Genomic DNA, 27,995 nt, shown 5'->3' on the forward strand with positions numbered 1-27,995 from the left:
TTAGGAATGAATGTTAGCAATATCAGAGAGAGCTAGAGACAGCAATCAAGCCTGCATCTAAGCATAAAAATCTGCAACACAAGGATTCATGAAGTGACGACGGAAATGTCAACTGGCCAGGAGAAAGAAAACACTTCAAAAAATCATATTTGAGGAAGGAAGAGTGTGGATTTGCAGTTTAAATCTCAACCTGAGTTCACAGGTACAGGTAAGAAATGTGGACACAAATTATTATTGACTTTTATGTCTGGAAAAAATGCCCTTAATGGTGAAATGTATCAAAAACATCATTTGATTAGATCGACTTTCATCACTTCAGATTTAGGTTTGCGTACATCTATTCTCAAACTAGAGCACAGAAAGACCCGGTAACCTTTTCACTCATTTTGCAAGAAGATTGTATGCGAGAACAATGTTTGATTAGCTGTTCGGCACAACTCTCCTGATGTCTCTTCCACCCTGTATCTGATTGCTCTGATGTAGGTCGGTGTAGCAGAGAAAAGCATCACCAGGTTATCCATTAATTCAAGTTTCAGCACACTCCCATTCTGCGGGAGGGAGGTAAAACCACTAAATCACCCTGGCAAGTGTTTCACCAAACTTCCTGCTGGCTGGATGTCTCAAAAAGAACAGAATCTGCACCTCTGACTCAGAGACGGGAGGGTCGCACAGAGGATGAAAGAGGAGTGCTGAACATCACGAAGACCGAACCAATCAGGAGTGTAATTCATCCAAAGTACGGAGCAGGAGGAGAATTCTGGACTAACCACAAAATATATGCAATTTGATCAGACTGCATGCTACAATTCCATTAGGTGTATTTTTGTAACACAACTGGAATTGCACTGAGTCTTTTTTCCAGCTGAGGATGGGAAAAGACGCTGGGCCGGAGGAGAGACCCAAGTGGGACAACAAGGCTCAGTATCTGCTGACATGTATTGGTTTTGCAGTGGGAATCGGAAATGTGTGGCGATTCCCTTACCTCTGCCAAATCTACGGAGGAGGTGAGATGCTGCCCTTTTACTCACTTTACACCATCGCTCCTACTGTAAGAGTATCTGTAAGAGTCCTGTTTAATCATCCAGTGTAGAGATGCTTTAATCGGTTTGCATTTCCATTTTGTTTCAGTAGGTATTAACGAACAAACCGGGTCGGTCCCTGAACCTGTCTGGAAATGAATAACTTTATGTATACCTGATTAACCATGGGAATCATTACATACTGTTTGTGAGGAATATATCCACCTTTGTTTGCTTCCTCATACTTACCCAGAGAGATACGCCGAGTCCTCATGCCACGGAGTTCTATAGGAGCCTGCTCTGGGTCAGGCTGTGTAAACAGCCAGTCCAGAAAATGTGTGTGGGCTCTATCACCTTCACATATTGACTTCCCAAAAGACTGTTTCTCAAATCTGCTGAGCGTCTGTTTAACTTTGGCTTAGTCTGTTTAATTGAGTCACGTTTTTCTATTGTTAATCTCCCCTCAGATTTGTTTGGTTTGGAGCTCGTACGGTGAAGCAGCGAGGTGACACGAGAAGTTAATAATTGTTTTAAAATTTTGTAAATATAGTGGGTTTTTCTTTTTAAAAAAAAAAAAAAAAAGTCAGCCCGATTCCCAGCAACCCAGTGTGTTTTCATTAGCAGAGCTTTGCACTGTAATCATAAAAATGCCTAACTGTAAGATAAATATTTACTTCATGTCTTCAGGTGCATTCCTCATCCCTTACCTGATAGCGCTGGTGTTTGAGGGCCTCCCCCTGCTCTTCCTTGAGCTGGCTGTAGGACAGAGGCTCCGGAAGGGCAGCGTGGGTGTCTGGAAGACCATCAATCCCGTAATCGGTGGAGTAGGTGGGTAACCCAAAAAGTAATAGTAAATGTTTTTATGTACTCTACAGTTATACTATTCGAGTGTGTTGCTTTATTTTAACGACATATTAGTTAATCTAAGATTCTTAGTTGTTTTTCAACCCTTTAGTCAACTGTATCATGTACAATAATAAAGTAGAAAGTAAAACAGAATAACCAAAAAATAAATGTTTCTTTTGTTGAAATTGACACCGGTCAAAGATTCCTCATTTTTAAATTCAAAAAATAAAATTAATACCTGAAAAAATCTTTCTTATGTGCAGGCATCGCCTGTTTGATTGTATCGTTTCTGGTGGGCGTTTTCTACAACACCATTCTGGCCTGGGTGCTGTGGTACTTCTTCCACTCTTTTCAGGAACCCCTGCCGTGGAGCACCTGCCCACTAAATGAAAGCCGCATAGGTGAGACAGGAGCACACCTCGGTATTATTCTTGCTTGATAAATTTATGGCCATACGCCGTGATTCTGCTGCTGCTCCACTGTTTGCAGATTTAATAACAAAGATAAAGTTTAGGATTATCAGTAAAGATTTATGGCTGCCTGCCACGCTCTTGGTAGCATTTCAAGAGAGATTCAGTAAAAAAAAAAAAAATACTGCTGGACAGCTTTATGGCACAAAGGGAACATTGCACCACAACATAAAATAAAAAAGACAATGATTTTTTTTAAAGATAGGTGCAACTAAGCCATGAGATGAACAAGTAAATAGCAATGATGATGCAGTGTTGGGACTGTTGACGCTCTGCTGAATTTGTAATTTTACACACTTTTAAACAAATGAACAGTATTTTGTGGTAGTTTCATTTTAATGGAGAGACACAATACCAAACACACCAAAACATGATTTAGAGAAAATCCTTGTTGGCAATCACAGCGGTGAGACGTTTCCTGTAGTTGGTCAGCAGGTTTGCAAAATTCTCAGGAGGATTTTAGTTCACTTCTATTTACAGAAACTCCAAATCTTTTAGGTTTCGTGGCTGCTGTTTGGCAACTCAAAGTTTCACTCCACATATTTTCTATAGGACTGAGGTCTGAAGACTAGGAAGACCACTCCATGACCTTAATGTGCTTCTTCTTTAGCCACTGTTTTGTTGCCATAAAGATCTGTTTTGGGTCATTGTCACATTGGAAGACCGATTTGTGACCAACGTTCAGTGTTGCAGCTGCGGGTTTCTCATCCAAGATGTTTCAGTACGTGGGCCCATACATTGGCACCATTTACAGAAAAATAGTCCCAAAGCATAATGCTTCCAACTCCATGCTTGAGGCAATTGTAATTTTATATTTGTTCTATTTACAAATAGTCGCACCAGCAGTTATCTTCTCACCAACCTTCTTGTCGATGGTGCTTTGGCCCATTCCAGCCTTATGCTGGTCTACAAAATCTTTTGCGTATGTGTGTCCATGTAGACTATAATTTGGAGTGTAAGAAAAGCACTCCGGTAAATTACTTCTGGTACCGTGAAACCCTCAACATCACACCTGACATCGAGATCAGCGGCTCCGTGGAGTGGGGGATGGTGATCTGTCTAGCCAGCGCCTGGTGCATCGTCTACATCTGCTTCATCAAAGGCATCGACTCCGTGGGAAAGGTCAGTGTAACTACCAAAAACATTTAATATTTAATGATAGGTTGCAGAACACTGGACGCCTAACCCTGTGCTATCACGATATGTGGTTTCTATCTTACAAAACTGTTCTCCCAAGTCATTACATCTGTCATTTCCCCCCAGAAAACATGTTATTTTAATGTTTCTATATATTTTCAGGCTGTGTATGTGACATCTACCTTCCCTTACCTGGTGCTGACTATTTTCCTGATCCGTGCCCTCACTCTGCCTGGAGCTACTGATGGACTGTTGTACCTCTTCACCCCTGATGTGAGTTGGAGTGAAATTTTTAATCTTTTGTCCCACAAACAGCTGATTTCCTAATCAGATGTTATGCTCGTGACAGTGGCAAACCCTGACGGACCCACGGGTGTGGTTGGACGCCGCCACGCAGATCTTCTTCTCTCTTTCTGTGGCGTTTGGAGGTCTCATATCTTTCTCCAGTTACAATGAAGAGAAGTAAGGACAGACACTTCTTAACCTCCCCCGGTGAACACGGGGTGATTAGTAAGCTCGTCTTTCTCTCGCTCTTTGTGTTGTTAGAAACAACTGCGAGAGAGACGCTGTTCTTGTGGGAGTGATAAACAGCGCAACGTCTATCTACGCCTCCATTCCGATTTTCTCCATCCTGGGGTTTAAAGCCACCACCGCCTTTAACGCCTGTAAAGATGAGTACGTAAGCATGCCTATTTTAGGTGGGGTTTTGCAACTACATCTTTGCCTGATCCTGAGTACTTACTCTTCAAATCTTATCTGCAGGAACATCCTGGCTCTGACCAATTACTTTGAGTTCTCAGACCAGAACATAACCCTGCAGAACTACGATTACTGGTATGAATATCTAAATACGACATATCCAGAGAAATTCCAGAGTCTGTCCCTGAGGGAGTGTGATCTACAAAAATTACTTAAGCAGGTACTCACTCCATCTTATAGTCATTCTTCTATCCTCGAGCCCCTCCATCCACAAACACTGGTCATTTTCAGACATTGCCATTTCAAGTATCCTCATTAGCTTCTTGTTTTTTTATCTTCAGAGTGTTTCAGGTACTGGCCTGGCTTTTATCGTGTTCACTGAAGCGGTGATATCGATGCCGGGCTCGCAGGTATGGGCCGTACTGTTCTTTGTCATGCTCTTTAGTTTAGGTCTCTCCTCCATGTTTGGTAACATAGAGGGTGTCCTCGCGCCCCTCAATGAACTCAAACTATTGCCCAGGTGGATGCCCAAGGAACTCATATCAGGTACTTGCACATCAGCTTGTGCTTTTTAAGTCAAAAACAATTTCCTTTGAATTCCCTCTTTTAAACTTTCACCTTCTTCACTTCTGCAGCGGTCATCTGTTTGATATCCTTCTTGGTGGCGCTCCTCTTCACCTTGAGCTCAGGCAACTACTGGGTGGAGGTGTTTAATGGTTACGTGGGATCTGTACCTCTGCTCATCATTGCTTTATTTGAGATTATTGGAGTTATTTACTTCCGTGGAATGAAAACGTAACTTTTTCTCCTCTTCTTCCTGAACATAACACTGTAAACTTCACTAACAATCATAATTCATATCCGTTTTACGTCTCCTCTGCCAGTTTCAGTGACGACATCTATATCATGACTGGGAGGAGGCCAAACATCTTTTGGAAGGCGTGCTGGATGGTGATCAGTCCTTTACTGCTCCTGGTGGTGTTTGTTGCCTATGTGATTGTCCAGGCACAGACACGTCCCACCTATCAAGCATGGAACCCAGATTATGTAAGCAGGAAAGCCAAGAATTGAAGAATGAATCTACTCATAAGTCAAGATTTTATTAGGTGCAGTTTGTTCGCTCCTCTATTTATCTTCAGAACTGCTCCAATTTTCTGTTCCATCACATCCCAAAGGTACATTACTGGATTGAGATCTTTTAATTGTGGAGACAATTTGAGTACAGTGAAATGATCTGAGCTGCGAGTCATAGCGAGTTATCCTGAAGGAAGATGCTACTAAAAATCAAACTGACTTCTGAAATGAATCCAGCAGCCAGACTTTTACCTGAGAAGCGACTATCTGTAATGTCTGTTAACAAACAAGCAAGAGTTTAAAAATGTCTATCAAAACCTACATTTTAACAAATATGTCGATTAATAAATATAGACCGGCGGGATAAAATGACAGCTCAGTCCTTTATGGGATTTTATGAGCCTGAAATATCTCTTGGTTGGTTTCGATAACCTTAAGTTAGCCCTAAAGCACTAAAACAGCAACCACTGACCAAAGTGCTGGACACAGCAATAAAAAATAGAATTTAAATAAAGTAAATCAATATAAAAAATGAATTGAATTAGTCAAGCTAAGCTAATTGCCTGCTTGCTGGTTGTTGCGCTCTATTTAACCCGAAGAAAGAAAATTAGCGCATTTTACCAATTTTAAACCATATTTTATAATTAAATAAATAAATGTCCTTCATTGTTTCCACCTTGATCTTTCTTTTCAGGAAAAATTCCCTGAAACTGAAGAGAAGCTTTATCCAGACTGGGTCTTTGCCATAATCATCCTCCTCTGCGTGGTGCCTGTGATTTCCATTCCTCTGGTGGCCCTCTACCAGCTGCTTCGTGGCAGATTCAGAAAGTCCTCGGTTGGGATGGAATTGAATCCCTACGACAACGACGCCTTCGTGACTGACACACAGGAACAGAAGACTCAAAGGGCTTAAGGACTGTGGAGAGTAAAAATGCTGCCATACAGCAAAAATCCAGATGTTTATCACTGCTTTTCATCAAAATTCACTAGAATTTCATACAGATTCTGATGTTTACTTGACATATGAAACATTACATTACTTCCCTTGAAAATAAAACAGGATTTATTTAACAGTGACATTCTTAATTTTCATTTTACATATTTTTTACATATCATATATCCAATATAACATTATATCCATTACACACCTTTCTTTGACTCCAGATATATGAATCTGCACAGTTGAACATAGTAAAAATAAAAGAAAATAAAAAAGAACACAGAACCCTTCAGGTTTGTTCATTTCTGAACAACTTTAGCATTATCTAAAGAACTGAGCATATGTGATGTAACACAAAAGTAAAAAAAAAAACAATCCTTTGGTGAATGGCTCACAACTTCTGTGACGTATGTCCTCACATGCTCTTTATGGAAAACTACTACAAGGTGTAAATCAAAGTCCACAAAGACACACACAGCTATGGGCTGAGACCTGCTCTATTACAATAGCTGCATGACTTTCAATTACCGATCTTGACAGGTTGCTGTTGTTTGATTGTGTGCGTTTATGACTAAGGTTTAGCACTTAAGTGTTTTGCAGCACACGACTAAGTACTGTGTTTTCCAGACATGTTTCCTGACACTCTAGATCCGAAAGATGTCATGTATTGGTTTGAGGTTTTTTTGGTGATATATATTGTTAAAACACTTACAACTTAAGAATTAAACAAAGCAAAAGAAAAAAAAAAGGCTTTTAATATGTTTTTAACAAAAAAGGGGAGGGAATCTAGATTAAATAAATCCATACCTTTAATCTCCGAGTATTGTTCTGCGGTCATGTTGGAAACTGGGACTAGGAATAGTAATTTACGTCTGAATGGCCAAGAAGTCGACTGGAGTCCTGGGGTTAGCGGCCTGCCGCACCCTGGCCAGCCTCAGGTCCCCCAGACGCCGCTCCAGACTGCGCTTTCCTGTAAAAAGATAAGATAAAGATAAGAAGCTTTTTATTTCCTTCTTTGGTGACAAACTGTAAAATCAAATGACAGGTGCCAATAAACTGCAGATTATACATGTAAAATGATATGTGTATATTGGCTAAATTAGGTGCACCTCTTACAAAGTCCACATTTAAAAAGAATCAGCCTTCCTGGAAAGCGACAGGAAGGACAGCCTTTCGTAGTGAAATCGAAAAGCTTCATTTTTCCAAACTGTAGTACTTTTATTTTGTTTTTAATTATTCTTGCCTAATTAAGCATCCACACACACATACACACAGGCAGCGGTTATTTTATCCTGCTGTAGTCCTCAAAGGTTCACCACAGCAAACAAATCTGCATGTTTGATATGGGACTTTACACCAGATGCCCTTCTGGATGCCCCTCCTAGAAGTGCACAAACTCGTGACCCCTTCAGGCTGTCTCTTCGTGTCTCCTCCTTTTGCACGTAGGGAGGAAACAAAGAGACTCCTACTGATAGTATGCACATGCACTTCTTTGGATGTTATTTGTGACTCTGCAGCAAATTATTTTTGATATGCAAATACAACTTAATATGTGAGCAGAACAAGAGTCTGCAACTGACAAAAGTGTCAGTGGTGTTGGGGATCGTCAAAATTGCTGGGCTCATGAAAAAAAGAAATGTACAGCCAGATTTTATCCACAATGAAAGATCATCTGGAAAGCATCCAATTGGCTTCAGCCTCATTTTTCAGCAACAAAATGATCCAAGACAGACTGCTAATGCAGTAAAAGCAATGGATAGAAAAAACACACAGTGCAGCACTATCAGTTTTGGATTGGCCTCCCCAGAGCCCAGACCTCAAAGAGAAACAGCCAAGATCCAAAGAAGAGCTGTGAATGTGCTTCAAGAAGCCTGGAGAACTATTCCTGAAGCCTCCTTAAAGAAATTACAAGAAAACGTAAAAGAAAAAAGGTAATCATACCAAATTCCAACTGTTTTAGAATTGCACTTTGTTTTGTCTTGTATTTCCATGTATTTTTGCACACGTTTTAATTCATCACTGTGCCCATTTTCCATTTTAACAACAAAATCTAAAGGAAAACTGAGATGCTCAGACTTCTGCAGAGTACTTTGCGTAACATTTTAATTGCATTTTTTGGAAGAAGAATCTGAACATCACTTTTGAGACTACATACGTTTGTGCAGGTGTGCGAGCAGATCTTTATAGAGAAGACGGTGTTTTGACAGCACCAGCAAGAAGCACAGACAGAAAAGCAGCTCCACTGCTTCGTACTGCACAATCCCCGTCTGGGCCTTATCACCTAAAATCAGTCCTAGAGAGGCAAAGAGAGAAGAAATTAAGTTATTAATGTGTTTGCTCAGGTGGCTGAAGGAAAATGGGTTGAATTTTACATCACAGCTCAGTAACACTGCAGCAATTGTGGGTTACAATCCAGTACTATCCAGTGAATAGTTTAGCTTATCCTATAATAACACATGTTAATGAAATTAACATAGCGTTTACTCACTTTAGTAATACTATAGCAACCTGCTAAAATAAATGGTTATATCAATGCAGTACGTATGCTGACAACATATTGTGATATTACAGGATACCATCAGCCTAATATCCTCAAAATCACATTGAAACTGTTTAAACTATCATCCCCAGCAATTTGTGCGCTGTAAATAATGTTTATATTTATTTAAACATTCAAAAGTCTTAGGGTTAATTAAGCGCACACAACACTGCTGCAAACTAGGAATTTACTATGTGGTTTAGTCTAATGTTTAACTTTCCAGGCTGAATGAGGTTATAAATCTCCTGATTCTCCTAAACGTACCATGAATACACAGAATGAACTATAATGGAAAACAAACGCAAATTACTACCATACATCCTGAACACATGCCAAAATAACTGACAGAAGTAGAAGTACTTCTACTTCTAGATGTTCTAGAAGTAGAAGAACTTCTACTTCTAGAACATCAGAAAATATCTGGCTGTGCAAAAGTCTTGAGCCACCCTTCATATTTTTCTTAGCTGGACATTTTAAGCAGTCTTGAGCAGCAGTTCTCCGGGCTTTATGAAGATCTTTTAAAGTTTTTCTTTGGACATCATCTGCTTTTTCACTCATTTTCACTTCAGTCATGACCATTTTCACAGGACTGTTTCTTTGTTAAGCCACTTGACACTGGCCTGAATCGTTCAACATAAAAAGGGCAGCTAACCCAAATGCCAAATTTTAATAAGAACTCAACTGTAAATTACCGGAAACAGGTTTTCCAGAATGATTAATCCAAATTTGCAATTTGCTGTTCAAGTTATTGAAGCATTGTGGGAGCACCTTGATAGAAAGTATACTTCTGTTACTGGAATTCCCACTGCCTGACCCGACGAAGCCTCGAACCATGTTAACCATTTGCCACACAGTCACCCTGACGCCACTATATTCCTCGCTCCTTTAAACTGTTTGCACAAGAATAATTAGCACCCCTGCGGAGTGTGGTCTCCGCAGGGGTGCTAATAAAAAAATATAAAGTATGCATTAAATACAATACCATCTATATAATTTAAAAATAAGTGACATTAAACTAGCACGCAGTGATTAAGAAGATGTAGATAACTGAAAATGAAAAAGGATAAAATATAACAGCTCTGAAAGCGTCCAACTCGCAAGTATGTGGGACTCATTAACTCACAGGAGCACATTAACTTGGCTCTGCTGTTATTTGCCAACATCCAGTTTGGAGAGGAGTAAGTTTAACTGCTGTAACTGATCCTGAGTCTGCCGTTTCATGTAATATAATACATTTTTGTATTCTCTCCTGTTTTCATCTGCTCGTTTAACTGGGAGCACTGACATCTCAGGGTGTTAGCGACACAATTATCACACTCTCACTGAGCTTTCACAAGCGACATCACCCGAAAAGGGCGCCCTCTGCTGGCCACGAGCCTGATGCCACTGCTGTTTGCTGTTCGGCTTAAACAAATCTATAGTATGGTAAACAGGACACCACAGCAGTACTCTGAGTGCATCTCTACCTCTAAAATCCAGCTTGTGTGGCTGCTATCTTAAGTAAATATTAAATCTATAAGGAAAATGAGAGGGAAGCATCCCTGTCACCAAAATGGATCAAACCATAAAGTTCCCAGATTGAAGAGCAACCGAGTAAAACTTGAGGAGCAAAAAAGGCACAAAGTAAAATGTGCTAAGGTCCAAAACATTAAGCACATCATAGCAGTGCTGGATTTTTTGCCCTGGTTGTCAGTCTTCTTATACCTGAACATCTTGTTTTTTTCCAACTACCCACATTACTCTTTAAAACTGCAGGATCTTACTTCACAATACAACTTGCAGAGATGCTATTACTTGATTTGAACGTGTTTATATCAAACTACTGCCCACTATTACCAATCAGTAACAAAGTGCTGCTGTGAAATGCAAAAGTTGCCTTTGTTGCTGCGTCTGATGAGCTTGTTGCAGTACTGGGCCATCTCCCATATCAGCTGCAGAAAGAAGACGGGGTTCTTGGAAACGGTCTGACCAAAGGGCAAACTTTGGGCACAGACGTGAAATCTGAAGAGGAAAAAAAAAACAGGAAGACTCACACAAAAACTGTAAATGAGGACAGGTTCAGTTAGACATTTACATTTAGAGATAAACAACAGGACAATTATTTCTTTTTTTTTTTTATACTTTTTTTTCTTTTTGCCTGTCCCGTTTGGCTCTTTTGCCATCAGAATTATTGTCTAAAGGCAAACAAAGATGCCCAACGGATTTACTTTACCAAATTGACCATCCCAGCCTTGCCGTAATGGTCCATTTGATTCACCTTTTATTGTTTATTTTATCTTCACTTGCTGAATACGGGACAGACTTGACTGGGGGAAAGAAAGAGGGAAAGAGAAACAGCTGAGAAGAGGGACGGGGGAGAAGGGCAAAAAACAAAAAACAACTGAATGAGCAGAGAAAAAAAATGCATATATCGATCACCTGGATCACCTGCTGAGAAAGAAAAAAGAAAACAAGCAGAAGAGAACAAGAGTAATAGAATAAACAACATCACAATGATGTATGGGAATATGACAGTAAATACTAAATATTAAACATTATTGTGCAGCACATAAGATCGACAGAACACAGTGTGCTTTGAGGTAGGAGCCAAAAAGGGTGTAGTTTGTGTGTGTGAGCACCCTTGTGTACACCTGTGAGCATGGACGCGCTTGTTTTTTTAAAAGGTTCCTTCATGTAATGATCTGCTAGAGAGTGTGGGGAGCCACGGGACAATTATTTCTAATCTCGGTGCAGGTACTGATTAATATAACCCAGATTTTTACCCAACTGGAAGCGATTCATGTTGAAGGTTCCCAGTTTGTGTTTATTGTCCATGTATTTTGATGTTACAGGTGGGTAAATGCACCAATCTGACACTGACAACAGTACCTGTAAGCATGCAGCAGCACCATCTTGTACATGTTCTTGTAGACCGCTTCAAGAGAATTAGTCTGAGGAGAAAAATTTATAGATTAATGTAACGGAAAGCAAGTAGTTTACTAACATACTGATACAAGATTTCTTCATTGATTGCTCAGGTCGGATTTTCCTGTTAGTCAAAACAGAAAGCAGCTCCAAACCCTGCTGCTCCCTCTGCCATGCTTTACAGCTGGGAATTGAATTTGATTGCTTTATGGTCACTTTGGTTTTTCCTCAAAAGTACAATTGTATAAAAAGATGGACATCGCCTCAGTGATATCGCACATTGGTTTTAGGCTGTGCATTTTGAAGGCCCAGTATTCGAGCTTTGACCTGTGCCGTCCTGTTCTGAGCCAAGTGTGACCAAATTTGAATAAGAGGGAAGGAAAAAAAGAAAAAGAAAAAAAGAAACATGGCAGCGCAGCTTAGCTTGACAAAATTGCATTCGAACAAACCACAAGTCTTCTGGAACAATGTGCTTTAGACAGATGAGACCAGACTGGAGATTATTTTGAAAAGCAATAATCTCCAATTTGTTTGATAAAAACAGCACATCAGCACAAACACCTCATGCCAACGGTCAAACACGGTGTGGAGGGGTGATGATTTGGGCTTTTTTTTGCAGCCACAGGTCCCGGGTACCTTGCAGTCATTGGCTGTATCCCAATTAAGGGTCTGCAGCCTTAAAGGCCGCATTTTAAGGCCGATTATGTCACAGCGACGCGACGAAGGTTGTCCCAATTCAAAGGCTGCTCGAATTGCGGCCCTCAAATGCGTCCTTCATTTCCCTGAATTTTAAGGATGTGGCGGTGTAGACTTCGTGGCCCAACATATCCCAGAATGCATAGCGCGGCGCTGGGTGTGGATAATTTTGCCGAAAAAAAAAACAGCGGATGACGGGCTATATTCCGTACTTGAACTATAAGTAAGTACTGAATATTATGTCACTTATTTATGTGCAAATGTTTAATAACGAAGAACACTAAAACATTACTGTTGGCCACATGTCGGCAAAGTTATGTGACGTTTGTACTAACTTGGTTTTAAAGCCTTTACTTTAAAATACACGCCGTCCAATAGCTGACCTTAATCCTACAGAGAATGATCAAAGCTCATGTAGAAACAAACAAACAAATGAACAAAAGATTTTCTCCTTCATTTCTGTCAAACAAAGCTGTATGACACGTTTCCAGCTGTTAGTATCATGGTTGCTAGGCAACCTTGGCAGCACGACGGAGGCTAGACCGTCCCATTTTACAAGCCTCGCACTTCCGGCGTTAGCGGTCTTTAAGTACGCGGCCCTTGTGGGCCGTTAAGGCTGCGTACTTTTAGGCTGCAGACCCTGAATTGGGATACAGCCATTGAGACGATAAACTCCCGTGTATTACAAAGTACGCTAGGATCAAATGTGAGGGCATCTGCCTGAAAGCCAAAGCTTGGCTGAAACTGAGCCATGAAACAAGACAATGATCTCCAGGATGCCAGCTAATGTGCAACAGAATGGTCCAGTCGAACATCCAAGTCTTGAAAAAAAAAAAAAAGAAAAGCTTTCTACCCTTTCATATCTGTGCAACACTTCTTCTGACATCCTGCAAAGTTGCCAGATCAATAAGATTGCTCTCACCAGCTAATCTTTCTTTCCAGTAGCCGACTTCGTGAGCAACCAGGCTTTTATTTTCAGTCAAAGCTGTACTACTCAAACTCTGAATATCATGTCATTAGTTTGAACACCTAAACCTGGCAGTATTACAACCTGTCAAATGTATCTAATAAGTACATGAAAAGTTCAACTAATTCTTTGCCATTAGTATAATTATATTGCATTTGTAGAAATTACTTTTTTAAAATCACCAGTCGGTCATTTTATTGGATATTTTGTTCAAGGACTCATTTACCTTGATTGGCATCTTTCTAGCTTGTACTTTTGACACAGACATTGGACATAGCATGCTGGTGATGCTTCAGTGTCTGTATAATATTAACATATACATTTCGTAGAAAGAATATATAGTTTAAAAATAGCTGATCAAAATATCTTAAGAAAGATGAGAAATGAGTCCAAGTTTCTCTTAACAGCATGTTTTGATCTGTGTACTCAGCTTTTGCCAAACTGCACCTTCCCATAATTGTCCACAATCATCAGATCTAAAAGAACGTGTCAATGTTTAACAGTTACGGCATTCTGAAACGTCTTAAAAATATTTTTGTTCCCGACCTTCAAGTCAAAGAACAGGGCATGACACTTGAGCCTGAGGATAGCCATTAGTTTCCTTTTCATCTGCTGTCCTGCAGAGTGGGATGAACCCAGAGTAAGGCTGTAGCGCAGAGACAGTCCAGCATAGCTGTGAAACAAGAAAAAAAGCAAGAAAATTTAAAAACAACAAAACATTCAGAACTACAGAGAGATTTTTGTTTGACCAGAGGATCATTCATCTATGCCAGAATTGGCTCACGTTTATGAGTAGGAACAAAGTTCAGCCATAAACTATAAAGCCTTGACAACAGGCCCAAGGAGACACCACAATATAACACAATAACTGTGCAGTATAATTACAGCTGGAATGGACCTTTCACCTGGAATAGTCTTTATAGACGTCCAGTGTGTGGGTGTCCAGCAGCAGTCCACACCAGGGGAAGAGGCAGCGAGGGGGCAGCATGCGAATGTCGGGACAGGAAGCCGCGCTTCCCGATACCTGAAAGTTCAAAACCACCTTCTGCGGGTTGACTGCCAGACCATACTGTGGCACTCCGGCCAGCAAGATCCTACACACAAAGAGCAAGCGGCATTATAAATGCACTAAAATAAGCAGCTTTGCATGATTTGCAGTTTGAAAAATAAATAAATACATGTAAAAACTCTCTATTTCTCTTATACTGAGACTTTGTGCAGCTCACCAGGTCATCCACTGTCTCAAGCAAGCTGTTCAGAATAACTATATATGTGGATGCATTTATTTGGGGTTATACAGAAAACTGCAAATCCCATTCCAGTCCCCTACTCCAAAATATATTGTGCAGTAACACAGAATATTTAAAACTGAACTGAAAGTAATACTTGAGAAAAGCTTGTGCTTCATGTTGGTCTGGTGTAATCAGAAGGAAGTCATCCACCAGTCTCATCAAACACCTGCAGGACACAAGGAGAGCAAAATAACAGCCACAGTGGACCAAATCAAGAGCTACAGCACAGAAAGAGTGCCCTCTTCTGCCCATGATGGGTAATATGTATACAAGCTGGAGCTGACTGAAATACAGCGAGGTCTAATGTACCCTTTGTGTCCTGGAATATCTTTAAACAGGAGATTCTCCATGTGGCCGTAGCAAAGGCAGCAGAGCAAACTAGATACAACCGATCCCTGAGGAATCCCCCGGAACTGACGGTACGTCCTGAAACATAAAGGGACAAAATAGACGTAACTGCCTTGATGACATCAAAATGTTTTAGAAAACGGTGTTCGAGAATCTTACTTTTTCCCATACTGAACAACACTCCCAGTTAGCATTTGGGTAAAGAACTGCAATGCCTCTCTGCCATGAAGATCTGAGCAAAAGTGCTGCAGCAAGGAAAAGTAATGCGTTCAGGACTTAAGCACACAATTTGCCCAGCCACAGCAAACCACGCGATGAAGCCAGAGTTACCTGTTCAACCAGGATGGCGTGATGAACTTTGCCTTTTCTCTGCAATGACGTCGAAAAGCCCTTCATGTTGGTGGATCCTATGTTATCCTCCAGGAAATCTGCCTGTGTTAACCAAAACAAAAAAAGACCGACTTTCACTCATAAATAATGTTTATATATGGTGGTTTTCACAGATTCTTCTTCTTAAATTGAGTTTAACTTAGTTTGATGGCCATGTCTGCCAAAGGGTTCAGCGACGTGTTTGTTGACCTGTGCGCTTAGATCAGGGTGTGGCACACATTAATTTCCATCGGTTAAAATTAATTGCCCACTGCTGATCTAGATGGTTGTGCTGGGTTATTTGTTGGTCATAATGTCAGTATAGCTGGAGTGACTTTGTTTAACCAGACATGTAACTATATTTATGATAGGGAACAGGCATACATACACTAACTCCTCCTAGATGCACGGATCAATCTGGATGAAACTCATTATATAAACTGGGTAAGGTCGCAGGATTATCAACATCTACATCGCTTATAACACTCTAATCCTTACAAATTACATATAATATGTCTAGCAGCTGAACTACAGCAACATTAAATGTATGCTGCAGGCATGTTGTTGTTCATAAATACATTTTGTTAAATAATTTTAGTACAGTGGCACTTTGAGAGTCACTGGAATGTGTTGTCAAGCATAACTGTGCCTGTGTTCATCTGACGGTGACACTGACAGTAAGTTACAGTGTCTAATAATCAGTCCGACTGACTAGTTTATATAATGAATATGTAGTTTGCACAGAAGAAGAAAAATATGGTTTTTTTAATTGATTTGATTGGTGCTTATGAGCAGCCCTTTTTGCAGTCGCACTGTACGTAGCGATATAATAAAAATAAAGAATAACATGCAAATTAAAATGTATGCGTTTTAATCCAACAAATACACCAGGCTAGCAGGTATAACACTAGTTTAATGTGATGTTAACTAATATTACCATAAATGTCATTTTTGGACTAATTAATACTATGTATGCTCTCAGATAAGCATGTTTGCAGATCGGATGGCTACCTGTCTGACAAAGGCCTTTTTCAGGCCTTCGTGTGAGTCTGCCCAGATCTTGGCATAGCGGCGGATGGTAAAGAGTTCATCGTGGACAGGTGACAGGGCTTGGCCAATCACCTCTATGAGTTTGTCATGCGGCAAACTCTCATAGGCTCCACTCACGTCCATCTTAAACAAAGAGGAAAAAGCTAAATTATACATTACCTATACAATATGTCCATATTAGTGTGCTGAAATTTACAGCTGTATTATCCTTAAAATAAATTGAAAGTTCTCTGCCAAACTATTAAATGTAACAACTCACCTTAACAAAATAGAGGGGTTGTGGTTTTTCTTTCTGCGCTGGTGCCAAAGAGCACAAAACTTTGTGGATGTCAGTCATCCCCCACACTGTGGATCCCAGTAGTGATGGAGTGGCACGCACACAGGCCCGCAGCATATCCAGCAAGTCCCTGACATGACCTCGGTAGAGCTGTAGGGAGGACCAAAGAAAAGTTGAAAAACCAGCCCATGGACACAGGATGTAATAACAGACAAGTCTGAGGTAACTGTTGGTGCGTACCCTTGTTTTGGCATCTGCTCCTATGACTCGTGTGATAGGCCTCATGCCATCAGTCTTGGGAATGAAGCGAAGGCGGGAGATGACGGTGCCTTTGGGCAGGGATGCCACCTGAGCTGGAGTCAGCTCCTCCATCTGGCCTTTGGAAAGGTGACCTCTACATGAAAAGAAAATTTTGTTCCTTTTTTTTGGAAGTATGCCTCATGTCTGTATGTATGCTGGCTACTGTAGTAATGTTGTGTGAGTGTACCTGAAGGCCAATTCTTGCAGTTTGGTCCAGACTTCCTGCCTGTAGAACCTGATGGCGTTCTTCTGCCCAATACTCTCTGTTGCATAGAAACAGGCTCTCACAAGGCCTGTAACATATCCATCCAGAAGCCAAGCCAAGAACTGACCCAGGACCTGTGTCCGATACGCAAGCTCGCTGGGTGGAAAACGGCCTGCAGATGAGTTACATTAGTTAGGTCGGGCATGAAACACGAAGCCATGAAAAAAGAAAAAAAAAAAAGACCATTGGTGCTAACCTCACCTGTTTTACTCCTCTTCAACCAATCACAGTCATTCACCTTTATCTTCCACATCAGTTCAGCCAGTGAGAGCCTCTCAAACTTGCCACTTTGCAAGAAAGTCCTGACCCTGGCAAAGAAATGCAGCCGGTTTTGATCAGAGCCCCACAGTTCTTGTGGGATCACAGAAGAGAGGCATTCCCGGACAAACAGGTAAACCCTGTGCGGTGCACAGTGCTGAGGTAAGAGTGAGTTTAGTTCTCCCTGTCCTGCATTGCTCTCCTCCATTGATGGACATAACCTCTGTAGTATTCTGGTGTAGGGACATCTCCTGTGTTGTTGTAAGAGCTGCCTAAACAGGGGGACCAAGCCAAAGAACCGCTGGGAGAGTTTTTTAGGCTTCCTCTCTACTCCATTCAAATGTGCTAGTCCCTCGAAGAAGACTATTCTTACCAGATCTTGTCCTTGAAGCCTTCTGGATCCATGAGCAGTCTTCTTCCTCCTGTTAAGAAGAAAGCCACGCATGCCCCTGCCCCCATACAGGAATCCCAGGGTACGGATAAAACATTGCGAGGGTGGTAAAGGGGGGAAAATCCCTGTTCTCCAACTAGGACCACCCTCCAAGGGAAGTACAAATGTTGGCATTTCAACAGGCTGTTTGAAAGCTGTAGGTGGTGCTGATTCCACAGCCACGGCCTGTCCTTCCTTTTCAGAGCCAACTTGTTGGATCGCCTGTTGATGTTCTACAGATGCTACTCGCCTCCTCTTTCTTGAACAAACTGCCACCTCCTCCTCTTCTCCAGTTTCCCGTTTTCTTTTCCCTTTTGTCCCTCCTTTATTCCTTCTTTTCATCTTCTTGCTTGCAGGAGTCACAACTGTGCGTTTCTGTTTCAAACTCACTGACCCTCGACAGCTCTCAGTCTTGGTACGATTATGTTTCCTGACTCGCGGCTGGAGAAAAAACCCACAAGAGGCCGTGGTCATGGACACCCTGTCATAGACTGGAGGGCCGCACACCTGGAAAGCACACGAAGGAGGAACTGCCACAAACACAGAGCAGCTCTCCAGGAGATACTGCGTGATGTCTGTGCCCAGACGCGTTATGACTTTTTTCCACAGGTCACTGCCGTGGATGTAGGCAGCACTCTGTGTTACATCGCCTTGGAATTTGAGGAAATCTGCATCCCGATCCTCCTGAGCCAGCGTCTGAAAATTATACCCATGTGCCAAGACATTCCTTTTTCTTTTTCTTTTTAGAGTGTTGAGAACAAACGCCAGTAGTTCAGGCAGACTGCAGATCTGTGGAAAGTATGAATACATAAGAAGAGGCCATCTGCCATTAAGCTGTTAAATCTTGACGAAGGCAAACTCTTTGCTATATTAGCCCAGAGACAAAACAATAATCTGAGTTCTTTATTCTTCTATGTAATTAAAATTACTTCAAAGTTACAGCTTGCCTTACTAACTAGAGCCATTAAATCAAAGAGTCATGGCACTCGAAAGATCCTGAAATGAAATATCCCACGTATAACTTAGCACAGTGAAAACCCTTTCAGAGTATTATTCTGGGGCCCGCCCCGTGTCCTAGTGTAGAGCCGGACGAATATATCGGGCGATATTAACTATCTGTCATTATAACTGGATACATTTAAACATGTCTAATAAAGGAGAAAAGGGGGGGGGGGGGGGGGGGGTGCCCCAAAAGAAAAAAAGAGGACCTCGCTGAAGCTGAAATATCCTCCAGCAGCGCACATTTTACTCCCAGCTTAGTTTCAATGAGAAAAAAAAATATAGGAGTGTAACATGGTTTCCTGGCTTTAACATTATAACAGCATGGCAGGCAGAGTTAGCTACACCGCTTCAAACGTCCACAGAGGAGTGCGTGTCAACTCCTCAGGACTAACCTGGGAAATGTACATGTATACTTTTCAATAGGGCGAAACGTTACCTGTTTGCAGCTCGCTACCTTCTGTAGCTCCTTGTCAAAGCACACAAAAACACTCCTAACGAACGATTTGAAACGGTTTGTATCTGTCTGCTCAATGAGAGCTGCTTTCTGTCCCTCTCTGAACACGATGCTGTCCGAAAACTCCTCCAGTGTCTGCGTGTGCCGGTACAATAACCGAAGGATATCCAGCACACCGGACATATCAGTCGCAGACATACCGACTGTGTTCGGAGCACTTGGACAGAGGTTAGCTACTTTACAACTGGATTTAGCTATGTTTCACGTTTTAAGGGCCCGCGTCATGCTTAGCCTATGGGAAAGCGGTTTATTAGAGCCGGCCAATCAAAAGTTCTCATACTAAAGGGGGGAATTTACTGTTGACCAATGACAAACAGGTAAAGGCTTGTTGTCTTTTGGCACGAGTGTAGTGGAAAAAGTGACAGTATCACGTGCTATGAGAACTGCTCACCAGAGATCATTCATTCTGTCACCAGCATTATATGGGCACCACAGGCGGTTAAAGCGACATTTGTTTATGACCTTAAAATTACATTTTAATTATAAAAAAAAAAAAAAAAAAACCCGCAAACGAAGCCTTCAGAAGAACAACAACGATAAAGTTTTCTACCTGGTGTGCCTCTGCCAAAGTCCACAGAAATGCCAAGAAACACAATAAGCACACGGGTGGTGTTTACCTTCATAACGTCCAGTTTGTAACAGTATATTTTAGTAAGGATAACAATACATTAGTTTTCTCAGTATTCGTGTCTGGTGTGCGTGCTTTGACGTAAAAATAGTGTCATTGTTCCTATTTGCTATGGCTGGTGCTCTAGGTTGCCATCGAAATTACTTGCAGCTGCACCGGAGTCTGCGATAGCCACGCGCACAGGTGCTGCGCCGTAATTGGTGGGAAGACGCCCCTCTTTGTACTGAGCGCGCGAATGCACCCACGTCTCTCACAGTCGGCTGCTCGGTTAGCTAGTTCTTAGCGTGCCGTTGTACTCCCGTGGTTTAAACGGTACCGGGGGTCTGCAGGCACACCGGAGGACCAGCTTGGACGAGGCTCAAGGGGCTCTACACCTTAACCACACTTCAGCTTTCAGTTTTCTGTCAGCTACGTGGGAGAAACATGATGTCAGACAAGGAAGGTAGAGTGAGTACTTTAGTTGTCAGCAAAAAGAAACGATTCTGTTTGATGCCCCTCAGCTAGTTGTCAGGTTAGCTTAGGTGGCAGCTAGGGCAAGCTGCCCGTAGCTCTTGTGTTTTACTCTATAACAGTCAACACAAGCGGGGGTAATTTAAGAGTGTGAAGGTGAACTTTACTGATGTCAAAGCTCAGTTATTGTTTGGGCACAGTCTCTGAAAAGTTGGGGTAATTTGTGTGTGAATACCGGGCAGAGGTGAAGAAATGAGTTCACGTCTTATGGTAATGCTAACGCTGTAGCAAGGTGCGGGAACAATGAGAAGTTTCTCATAACACTGATAAATACCTAGGCCTTGTCACGTTAACAGTCAAATCACTTGATAGCGAAATTTGTTGACTGTAAAGACCAACTTTTAAAGGTTGTTGCCGATTCACCTGAATAATAAACTAGACTGGAGCCACAACACTGATGAACTTTACAGGAAGGGTCAGAGCAGACTCGACCTGCTGAGGCGGCTGAGGTCATTTGGAGTCCGGGGGGCGCTTTTAAAGACCTATGACTCTGTGGTGGCATCCGTCATTTTTTACAGTGTGGTATGTTGGAGCAGCAGTTTATCGGCAGCTGAGAGGAAGAGGTTGGATAAACTCATTAGGAAGGTCAGCTCTGTTCTGGGATGCACCCTGGACCCAGTACAGGTGGTTGGGGACAGAAGGACTCTGCCAAAATAACATCTCTGATGGACAGTCTCCCACCCCATGCATGTAAATGTTGCTTAACTGCAGAGCTCCTTCAGTGACAGACTGCTGCATCCTCGATGCATGAAGGAGCGCTTCTGCAGGTCCTTCCTCCCTGCAGCTGTCAGACTATACAATCAAAACCGCTCCCAACAAACATAGTGCAAGTGACAGCGCTGATGTAAACCTCTATTTTATCAACCGATTCACACTATAACCAGGGTTTGCCTCTTAACTTTATTTAATTTTATTTAATTTAATAACGGTACAGTACTCTGTTTTTGGTAACAATTGTCCTTGATGTAAATATGTAAAAATTGTGTATGTTTCTGTTCTGTGTCTTGTGTTTGTTTGTATATGTGTCTTTCTTGCTGCTGTTACACCCAAATTTCCCCTTGTGGGACAATTACAGGGTTATTCTATTCGATTAACTGTAACAGAAATAAATCTAGTATAAACTAACAGCTTGAGTTAGTGAAAGCTATGGATATATCTGACAGGTATTTGTACTTTTTATTTAGTTACAGTATTACTGTGTGGCCAATTATCAATACTGGTTCTGTGACCACTTTGTCTTCCAGCTGGTGCTTTTGATGATGCGTTGGAGGAGAGGGTCATCAATGAAGAGTACAAGATCTGGAAGAAAAACACCCCCTTTCTTTACGACCTGGTTATGACCCATGCCTTAGAGTGGCCCAGCCTGACTGTTCAGTGGTTACCTGACGTCTCAAGGTGGAAGCGCTTACACATTTGACCAGTAATATATCTCAAACATGCAAGAAAGTGGTATTAATGCATTAAACCTTTTTTTTTTTTTTTTTTTTTCTCCCTACCAGGCCCGAGGGAAAGGATTACAGCGTACACAGGCTCATTTTGGGCACTCACACGTCTGATGAGCAGAATCACCTGGTTATTGCTAGCGTGCAGCTGCCCAATGATGATGCCCAGTTTGACACCTCGCACTACGACAGTGACAAAGGAGGTGGGTATATTGATAAAGAGAGAATGTATAATGCATTCACTTCATATTTTATATACTTACAGCTTGCAAACATATTTCTCTATATTTCCCTGAAGAGTTTGGAGGCTTTGGCTCAGTAAACGGCAAGATTGAGATTGAAATCAGGATCAATCACGAAGGAGAAGTGAACCGTGCCCGCTATATGCCCCAGAACCCCTGCATCATTGCCACTAAGACCCCCACCTCAGATGTGCTGGTGTTTGATTACACCAAGCATCCCTCAAAGCCAGGTGCAACAATCACACAAAGCACAACACACCGCTGAAGATGGCATGTTCTTGAGTACGTTATGAAAAACTGGATTGTGATTGGTAGCTTGCTGGTATTAAAACAATTATACAACTTCATCAAAACATAAATACTGGGCGTACAGAATCGCTAGTCAAAAACAAACTTGTCTGTTCAGTTCTTTTAGACTCACACCTCTCTTCCAGTGTCTCTGAATTGACAGTTGATTTTATTATGTCGTCTTTAGATACTCCAGGAGTGTGTCGCCCTGATCTGCGTCTCAGAGGCCACAAGAAAGAAGGCTATGGTCTATCCTGGAATTCAAATCTGTCAGGAGCTCTTCTTAGTGCGTCAGATGATCACGTAAGAGGAAGTAGTTCTTGTTTTATGAAGAAATGGTGCTAAATATTTTTCTGTTTTTAATTTTTAGCAGCAGATATTTCCAACTAGGGCTATTTTACAGATTTGTTATATTAGTTTCAATCACTATATTTCCAGTACCATAAATAAAAGTAAACTGCTTTGCCAAAAAAGTCACACACACAGATATTTTGGTGGGCCGACTTCAGCCTTCATGACCGCTTGCATTCACTGTTTGGTTCCAATCCCTCGAGTTGTCTGTGTGACGTGCACATGGAAATGCTCGTAATTTAACTATTAAACTGCTCTCAGCTTTGTTCATTTGCAGCTTCTATTACTGTAGTTATCACAGAGCATTATTTCTACGATTAGGTTATTGAACTAGCATTTCTGATGCCAGCTGGTGAATTAAATCATTTACTCAGCTGATCCTTTACATCAGGGGTCTCAAACTCCAGTCCTCAAGGGCCGGTGTCCTGCAACTTTTCTACGTGTCCCTGTTGCAACACGCCTGAATACAATTAATTAAAGTCATTAGCAAGACTATGCAACTTTTAGACTGCATGCTGAGGTGGAAATTCAGCCGTTTGATTCATGTTACAGCAGCTTGTGAGTGAATGAACATGGTGCAATAAAAGTACTTTTAGAAGTTCATTTTTCCAAACACTTACATTTACTTAAATTTAGCATGCAGGTGAGTTCTATATTCTCGCTAATGAGCTACTAATTTTATTCAGGTGTGTTTGCAACAGGAACACCGGCCCTCAAGGGCTGTCCCCCAAGTAAGAGACTGCACGCTTGAAGTACGCGCACTACGTACGGTGCGTACTATAAGTACGAGAAGTGTGGAAGTGAGAGGCTTGTGAAATGGGACGGTATACGCTTCGTCGTGCTGTTCAGGTTGCCTAGCAACCATGATACTAACCGCGAGACACGTTACATACAGCGTTGTTTGACAGAAATGAAGGAGAAAATGTTTTGTTAGTCATTCATTTTTGTCATGACATCACTTTGATTAGTTGAGTATCTGAGGCTGAGACCACGGGACTGTAAAACATGATTATTGGGCTTCATTTCTGTGCTGAACAGTCATTTAAGATTAGTTGGTAAATAACAATTAGTTAATGTTGTTCATGAGACTAAAGTCAACTCACTGTGGTGATGTAAATTTAATATGGCCAATATTATAGTATTGTCAGAATATTATGAGATGTGTGTGTATATCGATCTATCTATCGATCGTCATATTCAGTACTTTTGACAGTTCACTCTTCGGCCGCTCCATCTTATTAGGGAAATTCCACATACATAAATGTAAATTTCAAAACTCAATCCCATCATTTAATTTGTTTTTGATTGAAATTGAATATTACTTAAACTCTCTTAAATTAACTTCCAATAAAAAAGGTTTATCATTGATTGAAATTCGTTCAGCAATGTTCAACGAATGAGCTGTCACAACTTTCAAATACAAAGTTGTTATGAAGTCTGTCACATCCCCCCTTTTTATCCTTTATTTATCCTTCTTATTTCATTGTACTGTATATTGTTACTCTTATTTGCCTTGTATGTCTACTGTACAAACTGAACTGGAATGACTGACTGTTCGCTTTATGGTTTCAATAAAGTTTGGAAGAAAAAAAAAACCTCTTCAGCCGCTCGCGTCTGCCGCATTTTGCGGCAAAATTATCCACACCCACCACCGCGCTATGAATTGTGGGATATATGGGACCACGAATCGTGCACCGGACCACGCTTGATATTTGGGGAAATGGACGGCGCATTTGGAGTATGCATTTGAAGCACACTTCGAATTGGGACAGCCGTCGTCGCGTGGCGGTGACGTAACCGCACTTAAAATGCGTCCTTCAAGCGTGCAGTCTCTTACCGGTAATTGGGACACAGCCAAGGACTGGAGTTTGAGACCCATGCTTTACATCAGGGGTGGGCAATTCCAGGCCCCGAGGGCCGGTGTCCTGCAAGTTTTAGATCTCACCTTTGGTCAACACACTTGAATCACATGATTAGTTCATTACCAGGCCTCTGGAGAACTTCAGGAGCTAATTTAGCCATTTAAATCAGCTGTGTTGGTTCAAGGACTCATCTAAAACCTGCCCTCGAGACACCGGCCCTCGAGGCCTGGAGTTGCCCACCCCTGCTTTACATTCATAACTACAATGACTTCTGTCTAAATGTTTTTCCACAAATGCTGTCAGAAACTGACCTTAATGAAATGTCAGGAAGGTATTAAAAAATGTGCACTGCCAAAAACCTGCTGTTAACAATCATTTTCCAATTTGACTACGTTTTTACAAAACTGAAGTGCAAACATGAGGTTTGATGTGCTTTTGTCCCTTAGACAATCTGTCTGTGGGACATCAGTGCTGTTCCCAAGGAGGGCAGGATAGTAAATGCAAAGACGGTCTTTACCGGTCACAGTGCTGTGGTTGAAGACGTCTCTTGGCATCTACTTCACGAGTCGCTCTTTGGATCTGTAGCAGACGACCAGAAGCTTATGATGTAAGGCTCTCAGTGAAATACCACGCGCAGGTGAAGCACACTTACAGTTTTTTTCAAATGCAGCAAAAGGATGAGCGTCACCCTGTGTCTTGTCCTTTAAGTTGGGACACTCGTTCAAACAATACCTCCAATGCCAGCCATGCAGTGGAGGCCCACACAGCAGAGGTCAACTGTTTGTCATTTAACCCTTTCAGCGAGTTCATCGTTGCCACCGGCTCAGCAGACAAGGTGATATAATATTCCAACACTTTTTAATTGGTATTGTTTTATTAACAGCAGGACTTTTAACTGAGTGCATTTTGTAACTGTTGACTAAATAATCCTCATGGTATTGTTAGTTTTGTAACTGCAGTGTTGTTGCCGAAAATGTTGCAGGCATGTTTTAATCTATATCTGTGCCGCCCACAGACCGTGGCTCTTTGGGACTTGAGAAACCTGAAGCTAAAGCTACATTCCTTTGAGTCGCACAAAGATGAGATCTTTCAGGTAAGATGTTTCTTTATATGAATGAAATTGTACTGAAATAAGGACAGTATCTAGTGGTGCAGTGATATAATTTTGTATATTTTATACTGATTTAAATTTTAAAATAAAGCACTGAAATAAATCTTATGTAGTATATGCCTCTTTTGACTCAACCTGCTGCCTTCAGCCTGCAGCAGGTTTGGTAAATTTAAATATTAAAGTAAGTTAGCAGTCTGTCTAAATAATATATTTTAACTTCTGCAGCTTTTGTTTTTGTTTGTATCCTACAAACAAACTTCAGTGGCTGGGAGAAACTGGAAAAATGCTTTTCTTCACCTCTGAGCTCGTTGAGCAAACATGTTGGTTTGATCAAGTACTGCTGCTAGTTCTCTTACCTGTGAGGCTTTTAATCTCGATTACAATAAGACGCGTTGCTGTTGTGGACTGTAGAAAAACTCCACCCAAACTCACCGTCTTGGTCAGAGCACCGCTTCTTTGCTTTTTGCTGTGTAATGGCTCAGCTCGGCGTTAAACTACGACAGCAATGACTTTGCTGCTGATATCAGTGTTCTTGTTGAGAAAATAGTGGCTGTGTGGGTTTCAATATACACTTCTGCATTTTGATTATTATTAATATTCCTGATGATCATTCCGATGCAGATGCCAAGACGTTCTTGTAATTCCAAAGCAGTGAATCACACAGACAGTAACTCAAAGATTTACTTTTATGATGAATGAATGACCTGCGTTAATTGCTTTTCACCTTCAGCGCCTTAAATTCTGTTTTAGGTTCAGTGGTCACCTCATAATGAAACCGTATTAGCATCTAGTGGAACAGATCGCCGCCTCAATGTCTGGGATCTCAGGTACACAATTATTTGATAAGACCTTCTTAAAACAGATGGCTTTAAAGACTTAGTTGACCCCGGAAATGTGTGGCACAGTGTAGTGACATTGCCTTGTATAAAGTTTAACTCTCATTTCTTCTTCTGTAGTAAAATTGGCGAGGAGCAGTCTCCAGAAGATGCAGAGGACGGCCCGCCTGAGCTTCTGGTGAGACTCGCTGAAGTCTGTAGAAGTGTCGCCATCTTGCATTGATGTATGCCGAAACTTGAAGCTTCTCTTCTCTTTACTAGTTTATCCACGGAGGCCACACAGCCAAGATCTCTGACTTTTCCTGGAACCCCAATGAACCCTGGGTCACCTGTTCTGTGTCTGAGGACAACATTATGCAAGTGTGGCAAATGGTAAGACAGCTGTGACCACATGTTAGCTTTCAATCCCTCTGCCTTGTACCATACGATTTTTAATGCTTTTTGTGAGTGTGTTGTTCCATCTGCCAATTATTTTATTTATTTAGACATATTTTTACTAAAGGTTTTCTCACAGCTAATATTTTTGAGTCTGAATAACTGACACTGATTTGTCCGTGTAGGCTGAGAACATCTACAATGATGAAGAACCTGAGGGTACAATGGAAAGTGAAGCTACCGCGTAACACCTCCACGTGTCGTGTGCATTCACCTACAAGCCTGATCACAAATAGTTCCACTCAGCTACTCCGCCATCCTGCTCCGCTTCCATCGGGACACTAAATGCTAAGAACACAGTGTGACTAAATGTAGCGCTGGCTTGTTTTGGGACACTGAAAGTGACTCGTTTTAGTAACTTACTGCCTCAAGAATTTCACTTTTTTCATTTTTATTTCTTTATTGTTTTTTTCAATGCACTTATGTATAATCTGTATTTTTGTAATTAACTGGCTCTTCCTTGTACAATGCTATATTGTAAATGCTTTCTTTCCCTAATAAAGTGTTATTGAACAATTAAAAGTGATTATGTTACAACGTTAAGTAAAATGCCAGCTAGAATTTGACGCAGTCCACAGAACAGTGGCATTGAATGTGACTTTCTTGAAGTAACGTTCCTGAAATCTTGTTGCTCTGGTTTTTGTGGACTACAGATGATTATAGAAGAGAGATTTAGAAGGTACTGTTGTCATTTTCATCCTGTTATGTTTTTTTTTTTTTTTTTTTTTTTTTTTTTTTACTGGAAATGACAAGCAATGACTTGTGATAGACAGGTTGTTGGTCTATGAGCACTGACTGCACTGGACACTCCTTTCTGACCCTTACAGTCACCCTAATTTATTAACAAAATGAACTTTGATTCTTTATGACCTCAAAATAGTAACTGAGTGTTAG

At 41.3% G+C, this 27,995-nt stretch overlaps 3 protein-coding genes across 5 annotated transcripts; 2 read left to right on the plus strand and 1 right to left on the minus strand.

Annotated features, from left to right (window-relative positions):
- The first annotated feature begins 82 nt into the window (after positions 1-82).
- On the plus strand, positions 83-6,322 carry slc6a18 (solute carrier family 6 member 18). The gene is made up of 13 exons (XM_004547765.3): positions 83-208; positions 484-1,004; positions 1,707-1,847; positions 2,129-2,266; positions 3,276-3,457; positions 3,635-3,745; positions 3,822-3,934; positions 4,019-4,147; positions 4,235-4,391; positions 4,513-4,717; positions 4,807-4,966; positions 5,056-5,218; positions 5,940-6,322. Exons 2-13 carry the CDS (start codon positions 869-871, stop codon positions 6,156-6,158), a joined length of 1,854 nt encoding a protein of 617 aa, XP_004547822.2. The 5' UTR covers positions 83-208; positions 484-868; the 3' UTR covers positions 6,159-6,322.
- Positions 5,251-20,160, minus strand: tert (telomerase reverse transcriptase). 3 transcript variants are annotated; one of them, XR_013095113.1, is made up of 17 exons: positions 20,014-20,160; positions 17,394-18,669; positions 17,115-17,304; positions 16,868-17,021; positions 16,610-16,777; positions 16,312-16,473; positions 15,262-15,363; positions 15,091-15,176; positions 14,893-15,009; positions 14,678-14,749; positions 14,197-14,385; positions 13,838-13,964; positions 11,593-11,654; positions 10,601-10,725; positions 8,341-8,478; positions 6,993-7,155; positions 5,251-6,179 (listed from the first exon to the last, which is right to left on the minus strand). XR_013095113.1 is itself a non-coding variant. In XM_004547766.3 (16 exons), exons 1-16 carry the CDS (start codon positions 19,532-19,534, stop codon positions 7,052-7,054), a joined length of 3,288 nt encoding a protein of 1,095 aa, XP_004547823.1. In that variant the 5' UTR covers positions 19,535-19,612; the 3' UTR covers positions 6,286-7,051. The 3 variants fall into 3 exon arrangements, 1 of the variants encoding a protein (XP_004547823.1); XR_191095.4 differs by lacking the exon at positions 20,014-20,160 and adding an exon at positions 19,319-19,611; XM_004547766.3 differs by lacking the exons at positions 5,251-6,179; positions 20,014-20,160 and adding an exon at positions 19,319-19,612 and having other exon boundaries at positions 6,286-7,155.
- Positions 20,157-27,984, plus strand: rbbp4 (retinoblastoma binding protein 4). The gene is made up of 12 exons (XM_004547763.5): positions 20,157-20,466; positions 21,779-21,929; positions 22,034-22,179; positions 22,275-22,448; positions 22,694-22,809; positions 25,166-25,326; positions 25,428-25,554; positions 25,735-25,812; positions 26,581-26,657; positions 26,787-26,844; positions 26,928-27,038; positions 27,227-27,984. The coding sequence occupies exons 1-12, from the start codon at positions 20,448-20,450 to the stop codon at positions 27,287-27,289; spliced, it is 1,281 nt and encodes a 426-aa protein (XP_004547820.3). The 5' UTR covers positions 20,157-20,447; the 3' UTR covers positions 27,290-27,984.
- The last annotated feature ends 11 nt before the right edge of the window (positions 27,985-27,995 follow it).

Source organism: Maylandia zebra, linkage group LG22, assembly GCF_041146795.1.
Source record: "Maylandia zebra isolate NMK-2024a linkage group LG22, Mzebra_GT3a, whole genome shotgun sequence".
In the NCBI taxonomy this organism is placed as follows: Eukaryota; Metazoa; Chordata; class Actinopteri; order Cichliformes; family Cichlidae; genus Maylandia; species Maylandia zebra.

What these genes read in the sequence shown, in the direction of transcription:
- rbbp4 (XM_004547763.5), top strand. An exon ending in CCACCGGCTCAGCAGACAAG is followed by an intron (nt 25,555 to 25,734) that starts GTGATATAATAT and finishes TGCCGCCCACAG; the next exon opens with ACCGTGGCTCTTTGGGACTT. An exon ending in ACAAAGATGAGATCTTTCAG is followed by an intron (nt 25,813 to 26,580) that starts GTAAGATGTTTC and finishes ATTCTGTTTTAG; the next exon opens with GTTCAGTGGTCACCTCATAA.
- slc6a18 (XM_004547765.3), top strand. Translation starts at nt 869, where the DNA reads ATGGGAAAAGACGCTGGGCCGGAGGAGAGACCCAAGTGGGACAACAAG. An exon ending in CTGCCAAATCTACGGAGGAG is followed by an intron (nt 1,005 to 1,706) that starts GTGAGATGCTGC and finishes TCATGTCTTCAG; the next exon opens with GTGCATTCCTCATCCCTTAC. An exon ending in GCCCAAGGAACTCATATCAG is followed by an intron (nt 4,718 to 4,806) that starts GTACTTGCACAT and finishes TCACTTCTGCAG; the next exon opens with CGGTCATCTGTTTGATATCC.
- tert (XM_004547766.3), bottom strand. Translation starts at nt 19,534, where the DNA reads ATGTCTGCGACTGATATGTCCGGTGTGCTGGATATCCTTCGGTTATTG. An exon ending in ACGCCATCCTGGTTGAACAG is followed by an intron (nt 15,177 to 15,261) that starts GTAACTCTGGCT and finishes TCCTTGCTGCAG; the next exon opens with CACTTTTGCTCAGATCTTCA. An exon ending in CCCTGTTCTTTGACTTGAAG is followed by an intron (nt 11,655 to 13,837) that starts GTCGGGAACAAA and finishes TTTTCTCCTCAG; the next exon opens with ACTAATTCTCTTGAAGCGGT.